This window comes from Miniopterus natalensis, chromosome 10 (assembly GCF_054644295.1).
Source record: "Miniopterus natalensis isolate mMinNat1 chromosome 10, mMinNat1.hap1, whole genome shotgun sequence".
In the NCBI taxonomy this organism is placed as follows: Eukaryota; Metazoa; Chordata; class Mammalia; order Chiroptera; family Miniopteridae; genus Miniopterus; species Miniopterus natalensis.
The window spans coordinates 58821649-58841155 of record NC_142090.1 but is presented as its reverse complement, the minus strand read 5'-3'; the positions used below and the strand labels follow the sequence as shown (position 1 = coordinate 58841155).

At 37.3% G+C, this 19507-nt stretch overlaps 1 protein-coding gene and 1 long non-coding RNA gene across 2 annotated transcripts in view; one reads left to right on the top strand and one right to left on the bottom strand.

Moving 5' to 3' along the window:
* LOC148092272 (uncharacterized) overlaps positions 1 to 19196 on the bottom strand; it is a 47539-nt gene extending 28343 nt beyond the window's left edge. The window contains exon 1 of the long non-coding RNA XR_015715181.1: positions 19008 to 19196. This is a non-coding gene — a long non-coding RNA (uncharacterized LOC148092272). The remainder of the gene's footprint in view (positions 1 to 19007) is intronic.
* On the top strand, positions 1901 to 14338 carry LRRD1 (leucine rich repeats and death domain containing 1). The gene is made up of 5 exons (XM_016218842.2): positions 1901 to 3970; positions 7449 to 7647; positions 10839 to 11000; positions 13151 to 13268; positions 14158 to 14338. The coding sequence occupies exons 1-5, from the start codon at positions 2018 to 2020 to the stop codon at positions 14336 to 14338; spliced, it is 2613 nt and encodes an 870-aa protein (XP_016074328.1). The 5' UTR covers positions 1901 to 2017.
* Positions 19197 to 19507: the final 311 nt, after the last annotated feature.

Genomic DNA, 19507 nt, shown 5'->3' with positions numbered 1-19507 from the left:
AAAGCACTTTAAAGTTTGCCTCTGCCTGCAGGCTGATTAATCTGATTCTCTTAATGAGCCTCAGGCTGTAGAAACTCCGTGGGGTACTGTGAGAGGTTTTCCAGCAGGGTGGGGCAATTGCTTCCCCCTCAGGCAAAAGCTGCTTGGAAGGTAAATGCCTCTGCAGTATGGAGGAATGACTTGGCACAGGAATCCAGAGGTCTACCCTCTGAGCTCTATCTCCGGAGCCCACAATGCTAGATTCTCCTCACACAGCTCCAGTCCAGTCTGCCCTCCTCTGCTGGAGGCCAAGGTTAGTGGCTACACACAAAACTTTGTGCGTTGGTTATTTAAGAGGGTGATTGCAGTTCCAGCCGTCTCTCCCTGGCAGACAGAAACCCGGCTGCTTTTCACAGCCAGATGTTATGTGGGCACCTTTCTCAGTTCTGGTGCTCTTGGCTGGGAAGCCCAGCCTGGGGTTTAGGCCCTAGAGTCCTCAGTGGGAACCCCCACAGCTGAGATATCCCTCTGGACCTTCAGCTGCTGCCTGTGGGAGCCCAGCGAGCCCTTTCATGTCTCCGCAGTTCCTACCAGTCTCTAGGTGGTCTCCACGTTTCCTCCTTGGTTATGAGGGTGCTCTCCAGCTCGTCTTCAGTTGCAGTTGATTATTCAGGATGGTTTTTCTATATTTTAGTTGTAATTCCAGTTTGGTCCCGGGGGAGTGTCAGTGTAGTTTCCACACAGTCCTCTGCTATTTTTAATATCCCTATGTTGCTGATTTTTATAATAGAACAGTTTTTTAATGTTTTTGAATTTTTGCCTTGAGTAAAATTGGCCTGTAATTTTGTTTTTCAGATTGTCCTCCTAAGGTGTTGATATGAAGGTTAGTGTTCATCTCATAAAACAAGTTGGAAAATGTTCCCTCTTTTTCTCTTCTCTTAGAGAGTTTGTGAAATATTGAAACCATACCCGTTTAATAGAAAGGATTTTATTTAGGGACGTGTGTAGAAAAGTATTAGAGATCTGAAAAGGTAAGAGGGAACTGCAATAACACAGGGAGAGTAAATCTAGGAAGTAGGTGCCATCCTGGTGATAAAGGTACAAAGGAAAGGGGTTGGGTTATTAAAAACTACAGATTTGGAGAAGGGACCTATGTGAGCTGGGACCCAGACATCTGAGGAGGGATACTCGCCAGCTGTGCGGGTACCTGAGGAGTCACGTAAAACACTTAAAGTCATTCTTCAGCGCTTGACAATGTTGTTTTACTTCTAGTATACTCTTACAGAAAGCAACCCTTAAGGATTTTTTACTTCTACCAATCAGGAAATTGTCATAAGGTACTAAATTTGTTGGGAGAAGACATTTCAGTATCATATATAAGCCTACAATGTCCACAATGCACATGAAACTCTGCATGTGGCATGGGGGACCACTGACTATCCCCTTTGTCTTCCAAAAAATCTGTTGAATTCTTTCATTCTTTTATGTATCCTTTCTAATTTTTTAAAATTTTTCTTTCTATAATTTTAATATGATTTCAAGAGTTTCATGATACATGTAATCAATAAATCATCCGTAACCAGTAGTTATATATAAATTAATTAGTTATAAATGTATTTTTTTATATTTATTAAATTACTCATTATAGAATACAAAGTGTATTAAAATTCACTTGTAATTTTGACATTTTTATAACATCTTTTATTTATTTTAAAATGTATTTTTACTGATTTCAGAGAGGGAAGAAGGGAGAGGGAGAGATTGAAACATCAATGATGAGAGAGTCATTGATCAGCTGCCTCCTGCACACACCCTCCTGGGGATTGAACCTGCAACCCAGGCAGGTCCCTGACCAGGAATCGAACCACAATCTCCTGGATCACAGGTTGATGCTCAACTGCTGAGCCATACCAGCTGGGCTAACATTTCTTCTTTTAATACCAACATTTGTTTTCTAGGTTCAAAGGAAAAAAATTAAACATGACAATTAAAACTGAGTTACAATCTTGTATTGGTATAAAACCTATCAGCAAATAAGATGTCTGAAAAGGAGACTATTTCAGAAGCGATAGAAGATACCACTAGTCAATTCAGGGAAGAATCTAAATCACAGTTGGTAGAGGAGCCTGGATTCATTAAAAATACATCAGATTTGTTAACGGAAGCTTCTGATGGGAAACCTTTCGACCAAATTTGTGAAACACAACCTGGAATGGACACAGTAGGTGTACACAATGATACAGTTACCTCCTCCTCTGAAAGTAAGTCTGAGAGAAATGAAGAACAAGGAAACATTCAATTTTCCGAAATGGTCGATACACATGACAACTCCCAGTCAACAACTGAAACTTCACAAGGCCCATCATTATCAGTAACTACTGATATTCAGATGACTGCTGAATATGAGGCTTTTGTTGACTTCCTATCTCATGAAATACCAGGAAAAATTAGTTCACAACTCTCTGAAGAAAACCAGAAAGGACTTGACTTAGGATCAGATAACTTTACTGTTAACCTCAAGGCCGAGGGCTTACAAAAATTCCCTCAGGAAATTTTAAAAACAAAATATGTAAAATATCTATATTTAGATGAGAACCAAATTGAAAGTATTAAAGGGGCAGACTTAGGTGGTCTGCTAGGACTTGAAATTCTATCCTTGCAAGATAATGGGTTATCATCACTTCCATCTGAAATTCAGTTACTTCACAATTTAAGGATATTAAATGTCAGTCACAACCAAATATCACATATTCCTAATGAAATATCACAGCTTGAGAATATGAGGGAACTCTTTTTAAATAATAATTACATTGAGAATATTCCTTCTGGCTTAGAAAGACTTGGAAACTTGGAAATTTTAAGTTTGGCTAAAAATAAGTTAAGCCATATACCAGATACCTTGTCTAGTTTAAAAAACTTGAGCATTCTCAATCTGGAATATAATCAGTTAACAATATTTCCTAAAGCTCTGTGCTTCCTTCCAAAGTTAATTTCACTAAACCTTACTGAAAACCTGATAAGCAGTTTGCCAAAAGAAATTAGTGAGCTTAAAAATTTAGAAAAACTTTTCCTGGGTCACAATAAACTTATATTTTTGCCAGTGGAAATTTTTCAACTGCTCAAAATGCAAGAACTCCAACTGACTGACAATAAATTAGAAGTTATTTCAAACAAAATTGAAAATTTTAGGGTACTTAGTATTCTAATACTTGATAAAAACTTATTGAAAAAAATACCAGAGAATATTTCCCACTGCGTAATGTTGGAATGCCTTAGTCTTAGTGATAATAAATTAAAACACCTTCCTAAGAACATCCACAAGCTCAAAAATTTAAGAAAATTCCATTTAAACAGAAATAATATAGTGAGAATACCTGAAGCTATCTCATATCTTAATAATATGCTTAGTCTAGAATTGTCAGGAAATATGATCACAGATATTCCCATTGAAATAAAAAACTGCAGGAAAATAACTGAAGTTGAATTGAGTCAAAATAAAATTAGGTATTTTCCAGTAGGTTTGTGTGCTTTAAAGTATCTTTATTATTTGAGTATTAATGGAAATTATATTTCAGAAATACCTGTGGATATATCTTTCAGTAAACAACTGCTTCATTTAGAGTTTAATGAAAACAAACTCCTCACATTTTCTGAGCACTTATGTTCTCTTATTAATCTTCAATACCTGGATCTTAGTAAAAATCAAATAAGGGGAATTCCACCATCTATTTCCAATATGGCATCACTCCACGTTCTTATTTTATGCTGTAATAAATTTGAAACTTTCCCGATAGAAGTGTGCACTTTACCAAATTTGCAAGTACTTGATATTTCAGAAAACCAAATACAGAAAATCCCTTCAGAGATCTGTAACTTAAAAGGAATTCAGAAATTAAATATCTCAAGCAATCAATTTATATATTTTCCTACTGAACTGTGTCAACTTCAATCACTGGAAGAGCTAAATATAAGTCAGATAAATGGGAAAAAGGTAAGAGATTGATATTTTGGGCTTTGCGGGGGGGGGGGGACTGGAGGGGATCAGAAACTATGATGTAGTGTATGTGTATGTGTTTTAAATTTAGCTGAACTGTTTATTTTTTAAAGGATAGGCTTTTTTTAACCTCTAACATGGCTTACAAATACAGTTCTCAATGCAAAGCTTTATAGGAGCATATTTCATTAAAATGAAATGCCAAGTAAAGCTGATAATTACATACATACCTTTTTATTTTAGTTTAATTATAAAAGGAGTTTTAAAGTTATGGATTAATATAAACACATTACTGGAAATTTGGAAAATTGAGAAAAGTAAAAAAAAAAAAAATCATTCTATAAGTACATCATTGTACTATAATTACTGGTTATATGTTGAAAACGCACTCTCAATCTTTTTTTTCCTTATGTGTATGGTTTTATAAGCCATTATAAAAAGATTACATTCAAGATTAAATTCTTCTATTTTCACTTAATGTGTTATAAGCATTTCCCCATGATATAACATGATTGTTATAACCAATACATTGTTAAGCAACTAATCTCTGTTAAGCATTTAGGGAAGTTGTGATTTTTCATCATCATAAATAATGCATGTGATAAACTTTTTAAATATAGCCTTTTTCATATTTTACTATTTCCTTAGGGAATTTTCCCTTAAAAATTGCCAGATCAATGGGAATAAATGTTCTTATAGTTTAGCATTTAATTTTACTCAAACTCTAAGAGTGAATTTTATGAACTACTTTTAAAATATTACTGATTTATATTGACTTCTTTTAATGAGAAGGACATTAACCGGCTATCTTTAATTTGACTACCACAATCAAATTAAAATCCTTTGATAGAGGCCAGACTATTATCTAGAGCAAGATTTCCCAAAGTCTGTTCCTAAAAAAACTAGTGCCATGAGCTGCTTCAAAAGAGAGTAGAGAGAGGTAGAGGGGTTCCTATTATCAACTGGCTTTGACAAGCATTGGGTTCTCTCTTAGAATCACAGTCAATGTTAGTATATTAAAAGCTCTAAAGAGTCCTGCACTAAAGAAACTGATTTGTGTCTATTTAATCCATATTTCCCAAACTTATTTCACCTCTTTTAACCTAACACCTGCTATACCGTACATTTCCGGAAAGGCTACTCCAGGGAATAGTTGCTTAAGTGGATGGAATGAATAATGATACATGTGTTTTAAAAGATGCTCTTTTATTAAAAGACACTTTTTCTGTATTATAATCAATGAATTCTTTAGCTAATTTGTAATCCTCTCACTTTTCCCTCCTGCATCTTACTGTGGGAGTGTACAGGTTGTGTTCTTAATTTTCTCTTTTCTATTAACTCCTTCCTAGACCTCACCACACCCTCACATAACTGCGGCTGATCTCTCACCCGTGGTCTAGTCCCACAATTCTTAATTTCCCCGGAAATTCTGTTCTTTTATTCTTCTATTGGATCAAGTTCAACACAACTTCAAACTTTCCTTTCTCCCATTCCAAACCTCTCCATTTCTGTTTGTGATGCCACTTTCTTTAACCCTGCCAATCTACAAATCATGGAATCATCTCTGACTGTTCCTTTTCCATCACCATGATACTGGATCTTACACCAGAATTGTCTCTTTTTTTCTCTGAAAAAGGTCTTGGGTGATCTCCCCCATTTTCCAGTGTCACTGTGTCCATCCTGGTCCGTGGTTATCGCTCATGTTGTGCCTAGACTACTCCAGGAGCCTCCTGACTATTCTCGTTCATCCAGTCTCCTCCCTTTCTCAGAACTTGTCAAAACTGTCAGACTTCAGGCCTGGCCCACGTGGCTCAGTTGGATGGATGTCATCCAGTACACTGACGGGTCACTGCTTCAATTCCCAGTCAGGGCACATGCCCAGGTTTTGGGCTCACTCCCTGATCTGGGTGCGTGTAGGGGCCAGTGTTTTTCAATCTCTCTCCCTTTTTCTGTATTATAATCAATGAGTTTCTTAGCTAATTTGTAATCCTCTCACTTTGCCTTCCTCTCTGTCTAAAAATCTATAAAGGTTAAAAAAACCCAAACTATCAGACTTCACCCCAGAGGACCGTTCTCAGGAATCCAGACTGCATATCTATTGCCTCCTTACGGTGGGTAGCTGTAAAGCCACCAGTCCACATCATTACGACATCGTTTTAAAGGTCAACGGATAGAAAAGAATGATTTACAAAAACTCCTCTCAACAAGGGTATTCTATACGATGGGAAAGATCACTCTGATAACTTCCTTGGGATGGAGGTGACATACCCAAAGGACTAATTTATATACAGCAGATGGCCGCTGAACAGTCAACGGAAGACGAGTCAGGTTAAACTCTGGGCTTTTATTTTGCGACGTGAAGAAGGGTGCGAAGAAGGAATCTTCCTTCCACAGTAGCTCGGCCATCAGGCAGCTCCCAGGCACTTCCTCTAATAAGTGCTGAGCAAGCAGTTCAAGAACATTTGTTTGAAAGAATGTCAAACTATGGACCTTCCTACACGCCTTGATCTTGCCTCCTGCCTCACAGGTCCGGCTCTCACGTCTTCCTGTAACCAGGTTCCATGCTCCTTCCCCAAGCTTATCTCCCTCTCTACACATCCACATCTCTGTTCCATACTCTTTATTTGGCTCTGGGTTACCTCTTACTTAACGCTGTTTCCTGATTTTTCGTATGCGTACGTGTTGTCCCCTGAACTAAACTTTACTCTCCTTGAAGTTAGGGGCCGTCTCTTATGCTTCTTTTATATCTGGAAGAACACTGAGCACAATATCCAGTATTTACCTTGCTTGGATATTTCTAAGGGGCCTGTAGATTCAACACTCTTTTATTTACTCATAGAGCCTCCTTTGTTTCAAAAGCCATTTGTGATGGTCTTGTTTCTCTGAATGCACACCTTTTTTCTTCACCTTAGTAGAGTATATTAATTCCTGTTATTTTGCAGTGCTTTTTGTACCAGGAATATTAATTTGAAGTTAAATTGCCAAACTGTGTGAATCCATTCTAAAGGGGTTTATTGAACATATACTCAAAACGCACCAAGCTTAGGAACACGCATACAAAAAGTATAAAAGGTATATCGTCATTTAAAAATCCAAGGAAAACACACAAGAGACTAAAAAAAAAAACAGTGTTGATGAGATTAGGAATAATGAAATCAAATGTGGGGCAGGATAAATGGAAAAGAATTCAGGGAAGACAATAAACCAAAGCAGGGTCAGATTTAGGAAGGGACAAGGTGGCAATGAACATGGAGTGTTTAGAGAGTGAGGAAAGCCCAGGGTTGAATTGGTAGCATGAGTCAGTACTCGTATACAACACAGTATGTGGTGGGTTTTAGCAAAGGAGTCACAAGAATTTGTGACATAGTGAAAAAATCTTCTTTGTAAGACAAGAAATTCCCTCCTTCCATTTGATTTTAGAAGCTTTAGTCATAGAAATAATTATTAAAATATAATTGTTTAATCTTTGTTACAGTTATCAAGACTTCCACAAGAGCTGTCTAATATGACTCAACTTAAAGGACTTGATATCTCAAATAATGCAATCCGAGAGATTCCAAGAAATATAGGGGAATTGAGAAGTTTGGTTAGTTTAAATGCATGCAGTAATCAAATAAGTTATCTGCCACCATCTTTTCTATCTCTAAACAAACTCCAACAACTAAACTTGAGTGGTGAGTGTCAAGCATAATCAATAAGTAGAGTATTAGTGTCTAGGTTACAAATTTTACTAACAAGACAGAACGGCAAGCAGATAAGATAATGTATTAAGCGCCCATTGGAAGGGAATGGTCATCAGAGGTACATAACGTGTGAGCAGAGCATAAGGCCCGGTTCCTTCCCTGAAAGAGGTTATAATGCATTTGGGGAACCGGAACATTTTTTCATTCTGTCTTCTCTGCCTATATCTTTTCTTTCCTTTTTGAACCTGACCTCCTCCCTCCCCATACACACACCTACCTATACAACCTTAAGGCAGCATTTTCTGTTTTCCCTTCTCTGCTGGCTCCCTTGACCCCATTTCTATACTATATTATATTCTAATACCTTACAGTCTTTTACAAGGTAATCATTACATTATCAAACAAAAAGTAAATCACTCTCTCTAAAGATTTCCTAAAGCACAACAAACACTAGACTGGTATTTTAAAAAATAATTTTTATTATGAAATATTTCAAACTTACAGAAAATAATAAGTACTTATGTACCTATTCCCAGACATAAAGAATGTTGATTTTGTGATATTTACTTGAGATATTTTTGATTAAGAAATAAAATAATAGAGTTGAAACTTCTTTTGTACCTTTTCCCAAACTAGAAGTAATCACTGTACTGAAATTGGTACATATCTTTTTAGCATCCATGTTTATATATATGTATGTAGATATATCCATAAAAAATGTTTTTAAACTTTATTAAAACTTATAATATATGGTATGTAATTTACCATTCTTATATGTTTTTTCATTCATATTTCTAAAATTAATTCATGTTAGTATATACACAGACCTATTTCATTCATTTTAAATGCTGCATATCAAATTATCTGCTTAAACAACAATTAATCCATTATCCTGTTGATAGACAATTAAGTTGCTTCCAATTTGCTTGCTGCTATCTATATCCTTGTATATGTTCCTGGTATTTATCAGCCCCAGTGGATGGATGAATAAATAAAATGTGTTATGTGTGTGTGTGTATACATTATATGTGTATATAATGTATATGTATATATATGTATATATGTATATAATGTATATATATATAATGGAATATTATTCCTCCATAAACAGAAGGAAGTCTTGCCATTTGTGACATGGATGAACCTTGAGGGCACTATGCTAAGTGAAATAAGTCAGAGAAGGACAAACACTAATAATCTCACTTATATGTGGAATCTTTAAAAAACAAATGAACAAACAAAAATTCATAGATACAGAGAACAGATTGGTGATTGCCAGAGGTTGGGGGAGTGAGGGGTGGGCAAAGTGGGTCAAAAGGTACAAACTTCTAGTTATAAAATAAATGAATCATGGGGATGTAATGTACAGTACGATGACTATAGTTAATAATATTTTATTGTATATTTGAAAGTTGCTAAGAGAGTAGGTCTTAAAAGTTCTTATTGCAAGAAAAAATTTATAACAATATATGGTGATGAATTTTAAATAGATTTATGGTAATCATTTCACAATATATACAAACATCAAATTATGTTGCTCGCCTGATATTTCCATTATATCTTAATTTTTAAAAAAGTACTTGTATATGTACAACTCAATGAATTTTCACATACCGAAAAAGCCCATATGTGAGGACTTAGATCAAGAAACAGGACTTTCCCAGAAACCCCTTTTTGCTCCCTTCAATCATTTCTCTCCCCTCTCTCAACCAAGGTTAACTATTATCATGATTTCCAATAGTGTGTCTTAAATGAAATCACAAAGCATGTACTCTTTTGTGTATGGATTCTTTCACTCAACATTATGTTTGTGAAATTCATTCATATTATTCTGTGTAGTTGTAGACAATTCACTCTTAATGCTGTATATAGTCCACTATATGAATATACTCTTTCATTTATTCTACTATTGATAGACACATAGGAAAGCAATTGTTTCCTTGTGGTCATCTAAACTGTGATTTCAATCCTTTTAAACTTACTGGGACTAGCTTTATGGCCCAGCATATAAGCTACCTTGATATACATGTCATTTACTCTTAAACAAAAGTATTTTGCAAATGTTAGGTAGAATGTTTTATGAACTGATATTCATATGGGTCTAGGTGATTGATAATCTCGTTGAACTCTCCTATCTTTACTAATATGTATGTCTTGCTACATTAATTGCTTAGGGAGGGGTGTTAAAATCTACAACTATATTTGTGGAATTGTATAATTTTTGCTTTGTCAATTTTTTCATATATTTTGAAATTAGCTTAATCCCTACTTGAGGATGGACTAGGCTTAGTAACTCTATTCTAAAAAACAGTATGGAAAAGAAAAAGAAATCCAAACACTATATTGGAGAAACCTGGCAGACACTATTTTAGCCAAGGGATCAAGTTTAATATCCCTGCTCATGTCATGGGGGTATCAGGTACCCAGATGTGATATGATGAGGGTACTTCACCTTATGGTATTCTTTCCAAAAATCTGTCACTCCAGTCTAATCATGAGAAAATATACCAGGTAAACTCAAGTTAAGGAATATTCTACAACATACTTAACCAGTACAACTCAAACTATCAATATCATGAAAAACAAGGAAAGACAGAAACTGCCACAGACCAGAGGAGACTAATAGCTGTGTGCAGTGCGCTGTCCTGAAATGGATTCTGAACAGGAAAAGGACATTGATGGAAAACCTAATGAAATCCAAAAATGTCCAGTTTATTTAATAGTAATGTGCCAATGTTAGTTTCTTAAATTTGACAAATGTAACACTGTAACGAGATGATAACATTAGGGGAAACTAAAACTAGCTGAGGAGTATACAAGGAACTCCCTACAATTTCTGCAACTTTTCTGTAAACCTGAAATTATTCCAAATAAAAGTTTATTTAAAAAATTACCATCACACCTACTCTAAAGTCCTTTCCTGTATTATAGGAGGAAAGCCTCTTTTCTCATTTTGCCATCCTCCAGGAGAGAAAGGAACCACTGTCACTTCTATACTTTCTCTTTTTCAATCCTAGCAAGTGGACAACAGTAAGAACTTATGACTTACAATTAGCCAGCATGTTGAGGTTCTCTGGTACTTTGCCAGTGAGATGCAGTAGATGCCCTATAGATAGTTATTTGTCTCCATAGTTTTCTTTTACAGAAAAAGGTACAATTCAATTATAATTTTTTTCTATTAGGAAATAATCTTACAGCTCTGCCTAGTGGTATTCATAACCTTTCTTCGCTGAAGGATATAAATTTTGATGATAACCCTTTGCTGAGACCTCCAATGGAAATCTGTAAAGGAAAACAACTGCATACTATTGCATGCTATCTACAGAGGACAGAAGAAAGAGATGGTAGGTGATGAGTGAGTGACTAGCTTATGAGTTATTTTCTATATGTCATCTGTAAATAAAAAGATAGTTTGCTTTAATTAGAATCTTTTAATCTGGCAGAGACATTAAAATATTTATCATCTTCCCCAGGTTAAGAGTTTATTTTGGTAATTCAGATTATTTAATCTGGGTTCAATCAAATTGAATAATTGAACCAACAGTTAAATTCAAGCGGTCAGTGGGTTGCGTTGCTTCCCACCTATTGGTCTCAGTGCCCTTCAATAGGTTTTTCATCATGGTTGTGGCCAGACTCAGAGAATTTACACCCATATTTCTTCAGCACTTCTGATCAGTATCACCATATATAGTTGTTCTAAAAGTTATATTTGGCCTTGAAGGAAGTCCATAGCGCCTTTTCATTGATGCCAGTCAGTTTTTGGCCCACTATGATCACCTGTCTGCAGTCCTTGGGCAGTCTTCATTCCTTCTGTCCTTAAGTGCTCCTTTGGTTGTCCTGATTATTTCACAAAGCAGGTCCATTTTCTTTAAATGTCCTTCCTTGGGCCAGATGGAGACTGGTTTCTCCAAGACTCTGGGAGGGAAGTTCCAATTCTTTCCCAGCAACTAAGCTTTTTCCTACAACTCTGACTTTGCCGCTCATGTCAATCTAAGAATGGATCCAGATTTAGGTCCTCCATTTTAGTGCAGTATTTAAGAAGTATTAAATCAATTTAATAAATATTGTTCCAGGTTTGGGGAAGTCTGGGTATACAAAATCTGAATATATAAAACTGTGCCCCAAAATTATCAATCATGTACCCGTGTCTTATGTAATCAGAAGCATACATCAGCATAATCTCATAACCTAGTGAGGTGGTCACTAAAAATGTACAGTCCTCTTGTAAGCCGCAATATACATCCATGTATATGGCTATCATTCAGAAGCTTTTGCAAGACTTGAGCCTCATTGATGGAAAAACCCCAAGAAATAAAATGAAAAGTCACAGTCACTGTTTCTCTAATTTGCTAATAACCAAGTCAGTTCTGCTAATTATTATCATAAAAAAGGGACATTTTTGTGATAACTTTATTTCTGTAAAATAAAGATTTTAGGGGTTTCCAAGGATCATAAATAATTCCTGTTAGGTAGGTAACAGTGCTTTAGAGAAGGCTGTAAACTTCATGAATGAACCTCCATGCTCAAATTCTGTTACTCCAGTTCTTGAGGAAGGAGGATTCATGTGGTTCTAGCCTCTGTGGCAAAAGTACAATGGGCAATGGCAACAGACCACAGTCAGTAAAAACAAGAGAACCCTAGCCATTTATCTCCTTTCTTTATGTCCAAGGGGCCTTCATACTGTAAGCTGGGTGCTCAGGGAAAGTAGAGAGGGTGTCATCATGGGAAATGTATTTATTGTACAATTAACAAAAAAAAATGGGGTCCCTTCCTAAAAATTTTACCTAGAAGATTGGATTTTTGTTTATATCAATAGCATACAATCTCGCTTGAGGAATTAATGGTATGAATAAAGTTAAAAAACAGAAAGCATAGAACGTATTTCAGATGATTACAGAGGGGTGGGAGATTGTTAGTACTTAAAAATTCCCAAAGTACCTTGGGTCGATAACAGCAAAAAAATGAATATAGTTCAAATTAGCTAGAAACTTTTAAAAAATAAACTAAAAACTCTATATTTAAGTCAACATTCATTAAATAAGTGTTTGAATATAAAATATGCACATATACACCATATATTTTATTTTATTGATTTTAGAGAGAGAGAGGAAGGAAGAAAGAAGGAGAAAGAGAGAGAAACATTGATTTGCTGTTCCACTTACTTATGCATTCATTGGTTGCTTCTTGTATATGCCCTGACTGGAGATTAAACCCGCAACCTTGGCATATCGGGACAAAGCTCTAACCAACTGAGCTACCTCGCCAGGGCCTACACAGTATTTAAAGTAGATGTGAACTTGGCTTTTCAGGATAGGACATAAAGAAGCACATAAAAAAAGCCAGTTTGTGTATCAGGTCTGCGTTTTACTTTTCAATTTTACTTGACATATACATTTGGTAGGAGCACAGAAGAAACCTAGATGTAATATTAACTCAAAACATACTATGTTTTTCAAAATTATTGGCCTAAATTTTCTTTTACATTCAAATGTAGAGAAACTCTTAGAGAAGATCTTCAAGATAGTTGCCAACAACATCACTGAAACAAATTTTAAATTTTTGTGTAAAAAATTAAATGTGGTAATCTCAGAAACAGACATGTCTACAAAGAGGTATGTATGAATGACAACATTTGGTATAAGGTTATTCTTATGTTCTGATTTATATTATATTAATATTACCTGGTTTTGAAACATTCATATTAACATGAATTCTAATCTGCTATAAAACACTAATTTTAGTTTATTATATATTTAAGACCCATGTGGGTATAGGAAGTAGTTAAGAGCAAGGGCTCTAAGGACAGACTGCTTAGCTTTATTTTTATTTTTTTAAAGAATACTTTATTGATTTTTAGAGAGGAAGGAAGAGAGAGGGAGAGACACATTGATGTGATGCAGAGAAGAGAGAAACCGACTGTCTTCTGCATGCCCCCTACTGGGCATCGAGCTGGCAATGACGACGTGCTCTGACAGGGAATCCCACTGACAACCTCCTGGTGCACGGGACAACACCCAACAGAGTCACAGACTGCTTAGCTTTAAATCCCAACCAGTTTTGTGACCTCAGGCAATTCTCTTTACTTTTCTGTGCCTCAGTTTCTTCACTGGTAAAATGGATAAACTTATCTAAGAGAGTTGTCATGAGATCAAGTTATAAACCATGTGGTACTGTACATGAGATCAAGTTATAAACCATGTGGTACTGTAGCAGTAGTGTGCTGGTTTATAGGGAATAATCCATAATTTTGTTTTGAGGCCTCGAGTAAATCAGAATTGAATGTTAATTGAATTGTTGATTTTCTACAAGGAAGCAAGGTGGCTCAGGGCTAACATTTCCTTTCTATGTGCTAAACTCTGCTAAATTTTTATGTAGACTATGTTTACCAATTCATTTAATCCTCACTTCAGTCTGGTAAATCTGTTTAAAAACCTAGACATACAATATTTGGTAGTTTAAAACAATGTTCTTTATATAATTATTATTTAAAAACTTTTTCAGCACTGTTTCATTAAAAGAGAGAGTCCTCCAAGCACTTGAGAGGTGGAAAATGGAAAGTAACAGCTCGTCCACTACTGCTTTAAGAGACCAACTAACTCGTGCGCTAACTATGATAGGAGCATATGAAATTATGGACAAAATAACAGCTTTGAAACTTTCTGCATCTGCAATTAAATTCTGAACAGTGTATCTATAATAAAAACAGAAAACTTATGATGCACTTATATAATTAAAACTGGATATAAGGGAATTGCATGTCTTGTCTCTTTACACACATTTCTAAGTGGATAACAATTTATACTACCACTCTAATATGTTAAAATATTAGACACTTTTGTGTATTTGTTCTATTGCTCTGGAATTATGATAATGAATTTTAAAAATAAGTAATTCCATTTAAAAATTCTTTGTTATATAATGCTTTTATACAACCCTAGGTTTATAGGTAATAAGGTCATTAGTAACTTTTATTGGAGTTAGAAAGCAGAAGCAGTTTCTTTTTAGATGCTGCCTTAAAACTGAAATCAATGTACTATCCCTACTGTTTCTCTATTAGGAATGGGATAGCTTTGCTAAACATAAACCAAGGCAGGGTCAGTAATCCTCTAGTTGAGTGTCCAGACAGGACTGGTGGAGTGGTCTTGCCTGTCATGTATGCCTCTCCCCTCTAACACTCTGTCATATGGGGAACCCATTTCATATATTTTAGGTAGAGCTGACCTTGTCATATGCAGTCATCTTCCCCCACCCCTGAAGCTACTAATACCAAGGTCTTTTACCCATCTAACTACAGTGAATGATTCAGGGAAAGCCATTTGGCGCAAGCCACACTATTAAGAATTTCCCTTGGACCTTTCTGCACAGCTATCAGAGAAGATGTACTCTTTCTGCTGGTAGGTTATGAGTGTTGGTCTATCCTGCACACCTTGTAGTAGTCTGTCTGAGAGCTGGATGGAGAGAGAGAGATGGATCCAGCTGTATTAGTCAGGGTTCTCCAGAGAAACAGAACTAACAGGGTATGTATGTGTATATGTATCTTTATTAGATGCAGGCTCTGTATTTCAAACCCAGGATTTCCTGGATCCAGGACCCATAGTTGTTGCCTCTCTGACAGACACATGGCTTCTAAAACTTAAGCATTTCAATAAATAGTGCTGAGAAAACGGAATATCCGCATGCAAAAATGAACTCTAAATGGATTGGTCCTATACTAAGAGGTAAAACTATAAAACTCTTAGAAGAAAACACAGGCATAAATTTTTATGACCTTGGGTTAGGCAATGGTTTCTTGGATATGACACCAAAGTGCAAGCAACAAAGAAAAACACAGATAGTGATCATTTGCTGTGACCTAGTATTGTAAAGATATAATTTCAAAGCTACTGCCAGATCTTTTTGTGTCACTGAAAAGTATCCATCAGCAGTAAATAGTCCTATTATTTCAAACGCTCTAGTTGGGACAGTTTGAAACCCAGAGGATGCACAATGGGAAACCACTTCTCTCTGCATAATCATGTACAGTGCCATCTCTGTTAAGAGCAGGGAAATCTGTATGAATTTCACTGTATTTAGGAAAATGTTTCTCTTCCTTTACTTGGCCTTACATTGTCCCAGAGCTGAGAAATGTTTGTCCTTGGGTGGGTGGGTGGGTGGGTGGTGTGTGTGTGTGTGTGTGTGTGTGTGTTCCAATAAGTTACCAAACTGGTATAGAGACTTGCGGGACCTGGACTTGAAGTGTTAAATAGGACAGTTTTGCTTAACTGCCTCTTACTGAAAAACTCAGAGAAAAGTTTTGCATAATTGTGTACTGTTAACTGCCCTGCTGGGGAGGGGAGGGTTGGAGTTTGGGTGTGGCTGAGCGGTGGATCCTAGGGTGAAATAATATCTGGGGATTAGAGTTCTCCTAAATGGAGATTTTTACAGTAGGAATTAAAGAGAGCCCTTTCACTGAGGAGCAGTGAAGTAAGTAAGTCTCTGTCCCTGACAGAGAGTAAATTTTAGGCAATACAACCAGATACTGATGTATCCATGAAGGAAACTTCCATCCCCATGAACTGTTTAACATTTTTTTCTTTCTCTTTAGAAATAGTCTTATTTAGCAACTGATTTTAGTTTTCTCTTGGGTTCTAAAATTTTATTAATGACAATCCTTCAGTAAAGCTGTAAAGATAAATTCCTATTTAGATAGTGTGGTCTGGGGAATTTTAAGGGACTGACCCTTCCTGTCAGAGAGTAGCATCTTATTGAGGAATAAAGTGAGCAGAGCCTCAAGGTTGAGCTGAGATGGAAGAGCTCTCTGGAGAAATGGCTGCAATTTGTACTGATTCAGGAGTCAACTTAATATAATCCTCCCCTCCCCACCAAAATGTGTCAGAGGGAGATCACAGAAAGGAGAATAATTTCTAAAGAAATTATCCAAGCTAATTTTCAGTCAATCATCTTATTGTTTAAGTAAACATTTAAAAATATTTACACAAAGAAACTTTGGCTTTGATTGTAAATGCTTTATCAATCACCCAGCATTTCAGCCCACTCTTAGTTCACAATAAGGAATTAAGTTTAATTTCGATAATGTTAAAAGAGTGGTCTGATGAGAAGTATGCCCAGGGCAGGTAGGAAAAAGTTTAATTACTATTATTCAACTAATAATAAGAGTTGAATCCATAGTGAATCAATAATCTTCCTTTTTATTTTATGTGTGTTTCTGAAACATCACCTTGGAAAACTCATATTAAAATAACAAAAGCTATGGTTATATAATAATGGGAATTACCTTGAAGTTTTAATGAATAAAAGATCTTGCTTTAAAATGATTTCATAGGAAGGTACTACTGGTGGTATGGAACTTTGTTCCACAGAGAACAAAAATTGAAAACCCTATAAATCATATTTTAGGTCAGCAGTTTTCAAACTTTTTGTCTCAGGACTCTTTTCACAATCTTAAAAATTATTAAAAATCCTAAAACATTTTTTAAAGATGTTAACCTATATCTTAAATATATACATATATATTTGTATATTAAAATTAAGTGAAGAAATGAAAATATTAAAAATAGTAATGCTGTGCTAATCTATATAATGCATTTTTATTAAAAAAAACAAAAACAAAAAATAGAACAGTGACACTGTTTTAGATTTTTGAAAATCTCTTTAATGCTTGGCTTAATGGAAGACATTTGAATTCTCATATGTGCTTCTGTATTTAATCTATTGTGCTACCTATATTGTTTTGGTTGAAGTATATTAAGAAAACATAGCTTCGCACTGATGTATAGTTGAAAAAATAAATATTTTAATAACATTTTCCTATAATTATAGGTATTCCTCTTCACAGTGGTAGTTGCTGTAATGTACAATCAGAAATATATCAATGAACTTTTTGTACACGCTGTAAAAATCTATTGGTGTAACTTGTACTTGAAATGGATGTTTCAACCACCTGTGATTTTCGTAACATCAAGCATTAGTCATTTGAAAATACTGGTTCATTAAATTATGCAAAAGTTCAATATCTTGACACATTTTATTGTATGAAATCCACTTGTTACTAAATTTTCCTCTGTAGAAGAGTCTCAAGAATCAGTAAGCTACCAAGTTCACAGTGGTAGATATAAGTTTTCTAAAATTTATAAAATTTTTATTTGAAAGGTTTAATTTTATCATGACAACAAATACTGCCAGTGGTTTTCCTTGAAAGGATTGGCTTACTTCCTTTACAAGAAATGTCTGTCAGATACCCAAATGTGAACAACCATAAGTTTGCCAGTCGTTCTTTCAAGCAAATATACATGTACTCAATAGTTAAACTTTAATAAAGTTAATGTACACAATTTCACCAAGGACACTCTTAAGTGAAACAGGCAATTTTTTAGTGAAGGATAATGGCTACTAGAGTTTGGTGCCACTGCCTTTGATTTGTGCTAAGGCCCCAGAAGTTTTATTTAGTATTGATTTTACATCGCTGCAAATTCCAGGACCCCAAAAGGAAATAACAGTATTTTTTTTTATAAAGAGCTTTGACTTTGCAGATGCCGTGAAAGGGTCCTGGGGATCCCCAAAGGGCCATGGACCACGCTTTTGAGGATGGCTGTGGCAGGTATTAGGATAAACAATTTAAAAACTATGCCCCCTATCTTCAAGTTCACCTTCTCATAGAGGTGACGATTACAACATAGCGTTAGCGATGCCAGAAGTACCCGCAGCGGGGAGGAGAGATTAAAGACAAGCATGGAAGTAGAGCGCTGGTAGGATACCGCTGGGGCAAGGACACGAACCAACTTTTAAATCCGTGGAAAGACAGCATTTGGCCACTGATGAGAGGGATGGGCGCCTGAGGCGACGAGGCGGAGGCCTCACGGGAGGGGAGGCCGACGGAGGGCTGGGAGGAGGGGAGTGCAGTCCGGGCGCCCCGACGGGAGCCGAGTGCTCCGCCTCGGGGAGAGGGTGCCCCCGGGCGCTGGCTGCCCCCGCGCCTTCCCGGCGGGCCTGGCACTTCCTCCCGCGCTGAGGTATTCCCAGCGCCTCGCACGGCGCCTGGCCCGCAGGGTCGACCGAGCAAATCAGTACGTCGGGCCATGAGCTCGCGAGGACAGTCTGGAAGGATTAGACCTGGTGGTCACTTCATATACATGCTTATTTGAAACCACAGGAGCGGGCGAGATTATGGCTGCAGGACTGAACTCCCGCTAAACTGCCACCGTCAGTGGGAAGCTGGCTCGAATAGGTCCCGACTCTGTGCATAAAACGTTCATTTTGGAAAACCTGCAAACCGACTGACCCAGATTGTTACCCCCACGGCCGCCTGTTAATACCTGTCAGACTTGTTTCAGGGGGGGTGGCGGGGGACTGACCTCGTCGTCCCACACTGCAGTGTGGAGAGGGCGCCTCCCACAGTCTTCCTTTACCCGTCTATTTGGGGGAGTCTCTCGGAGCCCCTCAGGACGCGGCTCCGGAGCCGGCTCAGGTGCGGCGGCCCCCGCGCCGGGCGAGGGGGCGGCGCTCAGAACACGCGTCCCGCTGACGCGACATAGGCCGAGATCACCTCAGGCGAGCGCGGTGCAATCACAGAGCGCGCCGCCGCCCGCCGCCCCATCGCAGTCCCGGCTCTCAGATCCCTCCGCCCGCGCGCTCGCGGATTCGTCGTGTCCTGGCGCCCCGCATCCAGGGCGCACAGGCTCCGGGGGCCCGCGGTTCCCAGCGGTGACCCCCTCTTAAGCTCACGTTCTACCCCTTCGCTGTGCCACCTAGACCACAGGTGCAGCCTGCTGCTTCTGGCCCTTTCTCCGGAGTAAGGAGACCTGGACTTTATAGAGTCCCCGCTAGGGGGCGTGGCCAGCGGCAGGCCCCGCCC

Coding starts and splice junctions, on each gene's coding strand:
- LRRD1 (XM_016218842.2), top strand. CDS start 2,018: ATGTCTGAAAAGGAGACTATTTCAGAAGCGATAGAAGATACCACTAGT. Junction 3,971..7,448: donor GTCAGATAAATGGGAAAAAG/GTAAGAGATTGA, acceptor TCTTTGTTACAG/TTATCAAGACTTCCACAAGA. Junction 7,648..10,838: donor CCAACAACTAAACTTGAGTG/GTGAGTGTCAAG, acceptor TTTTTCTATTAG/GAAATAATCTTACAGCTCTG.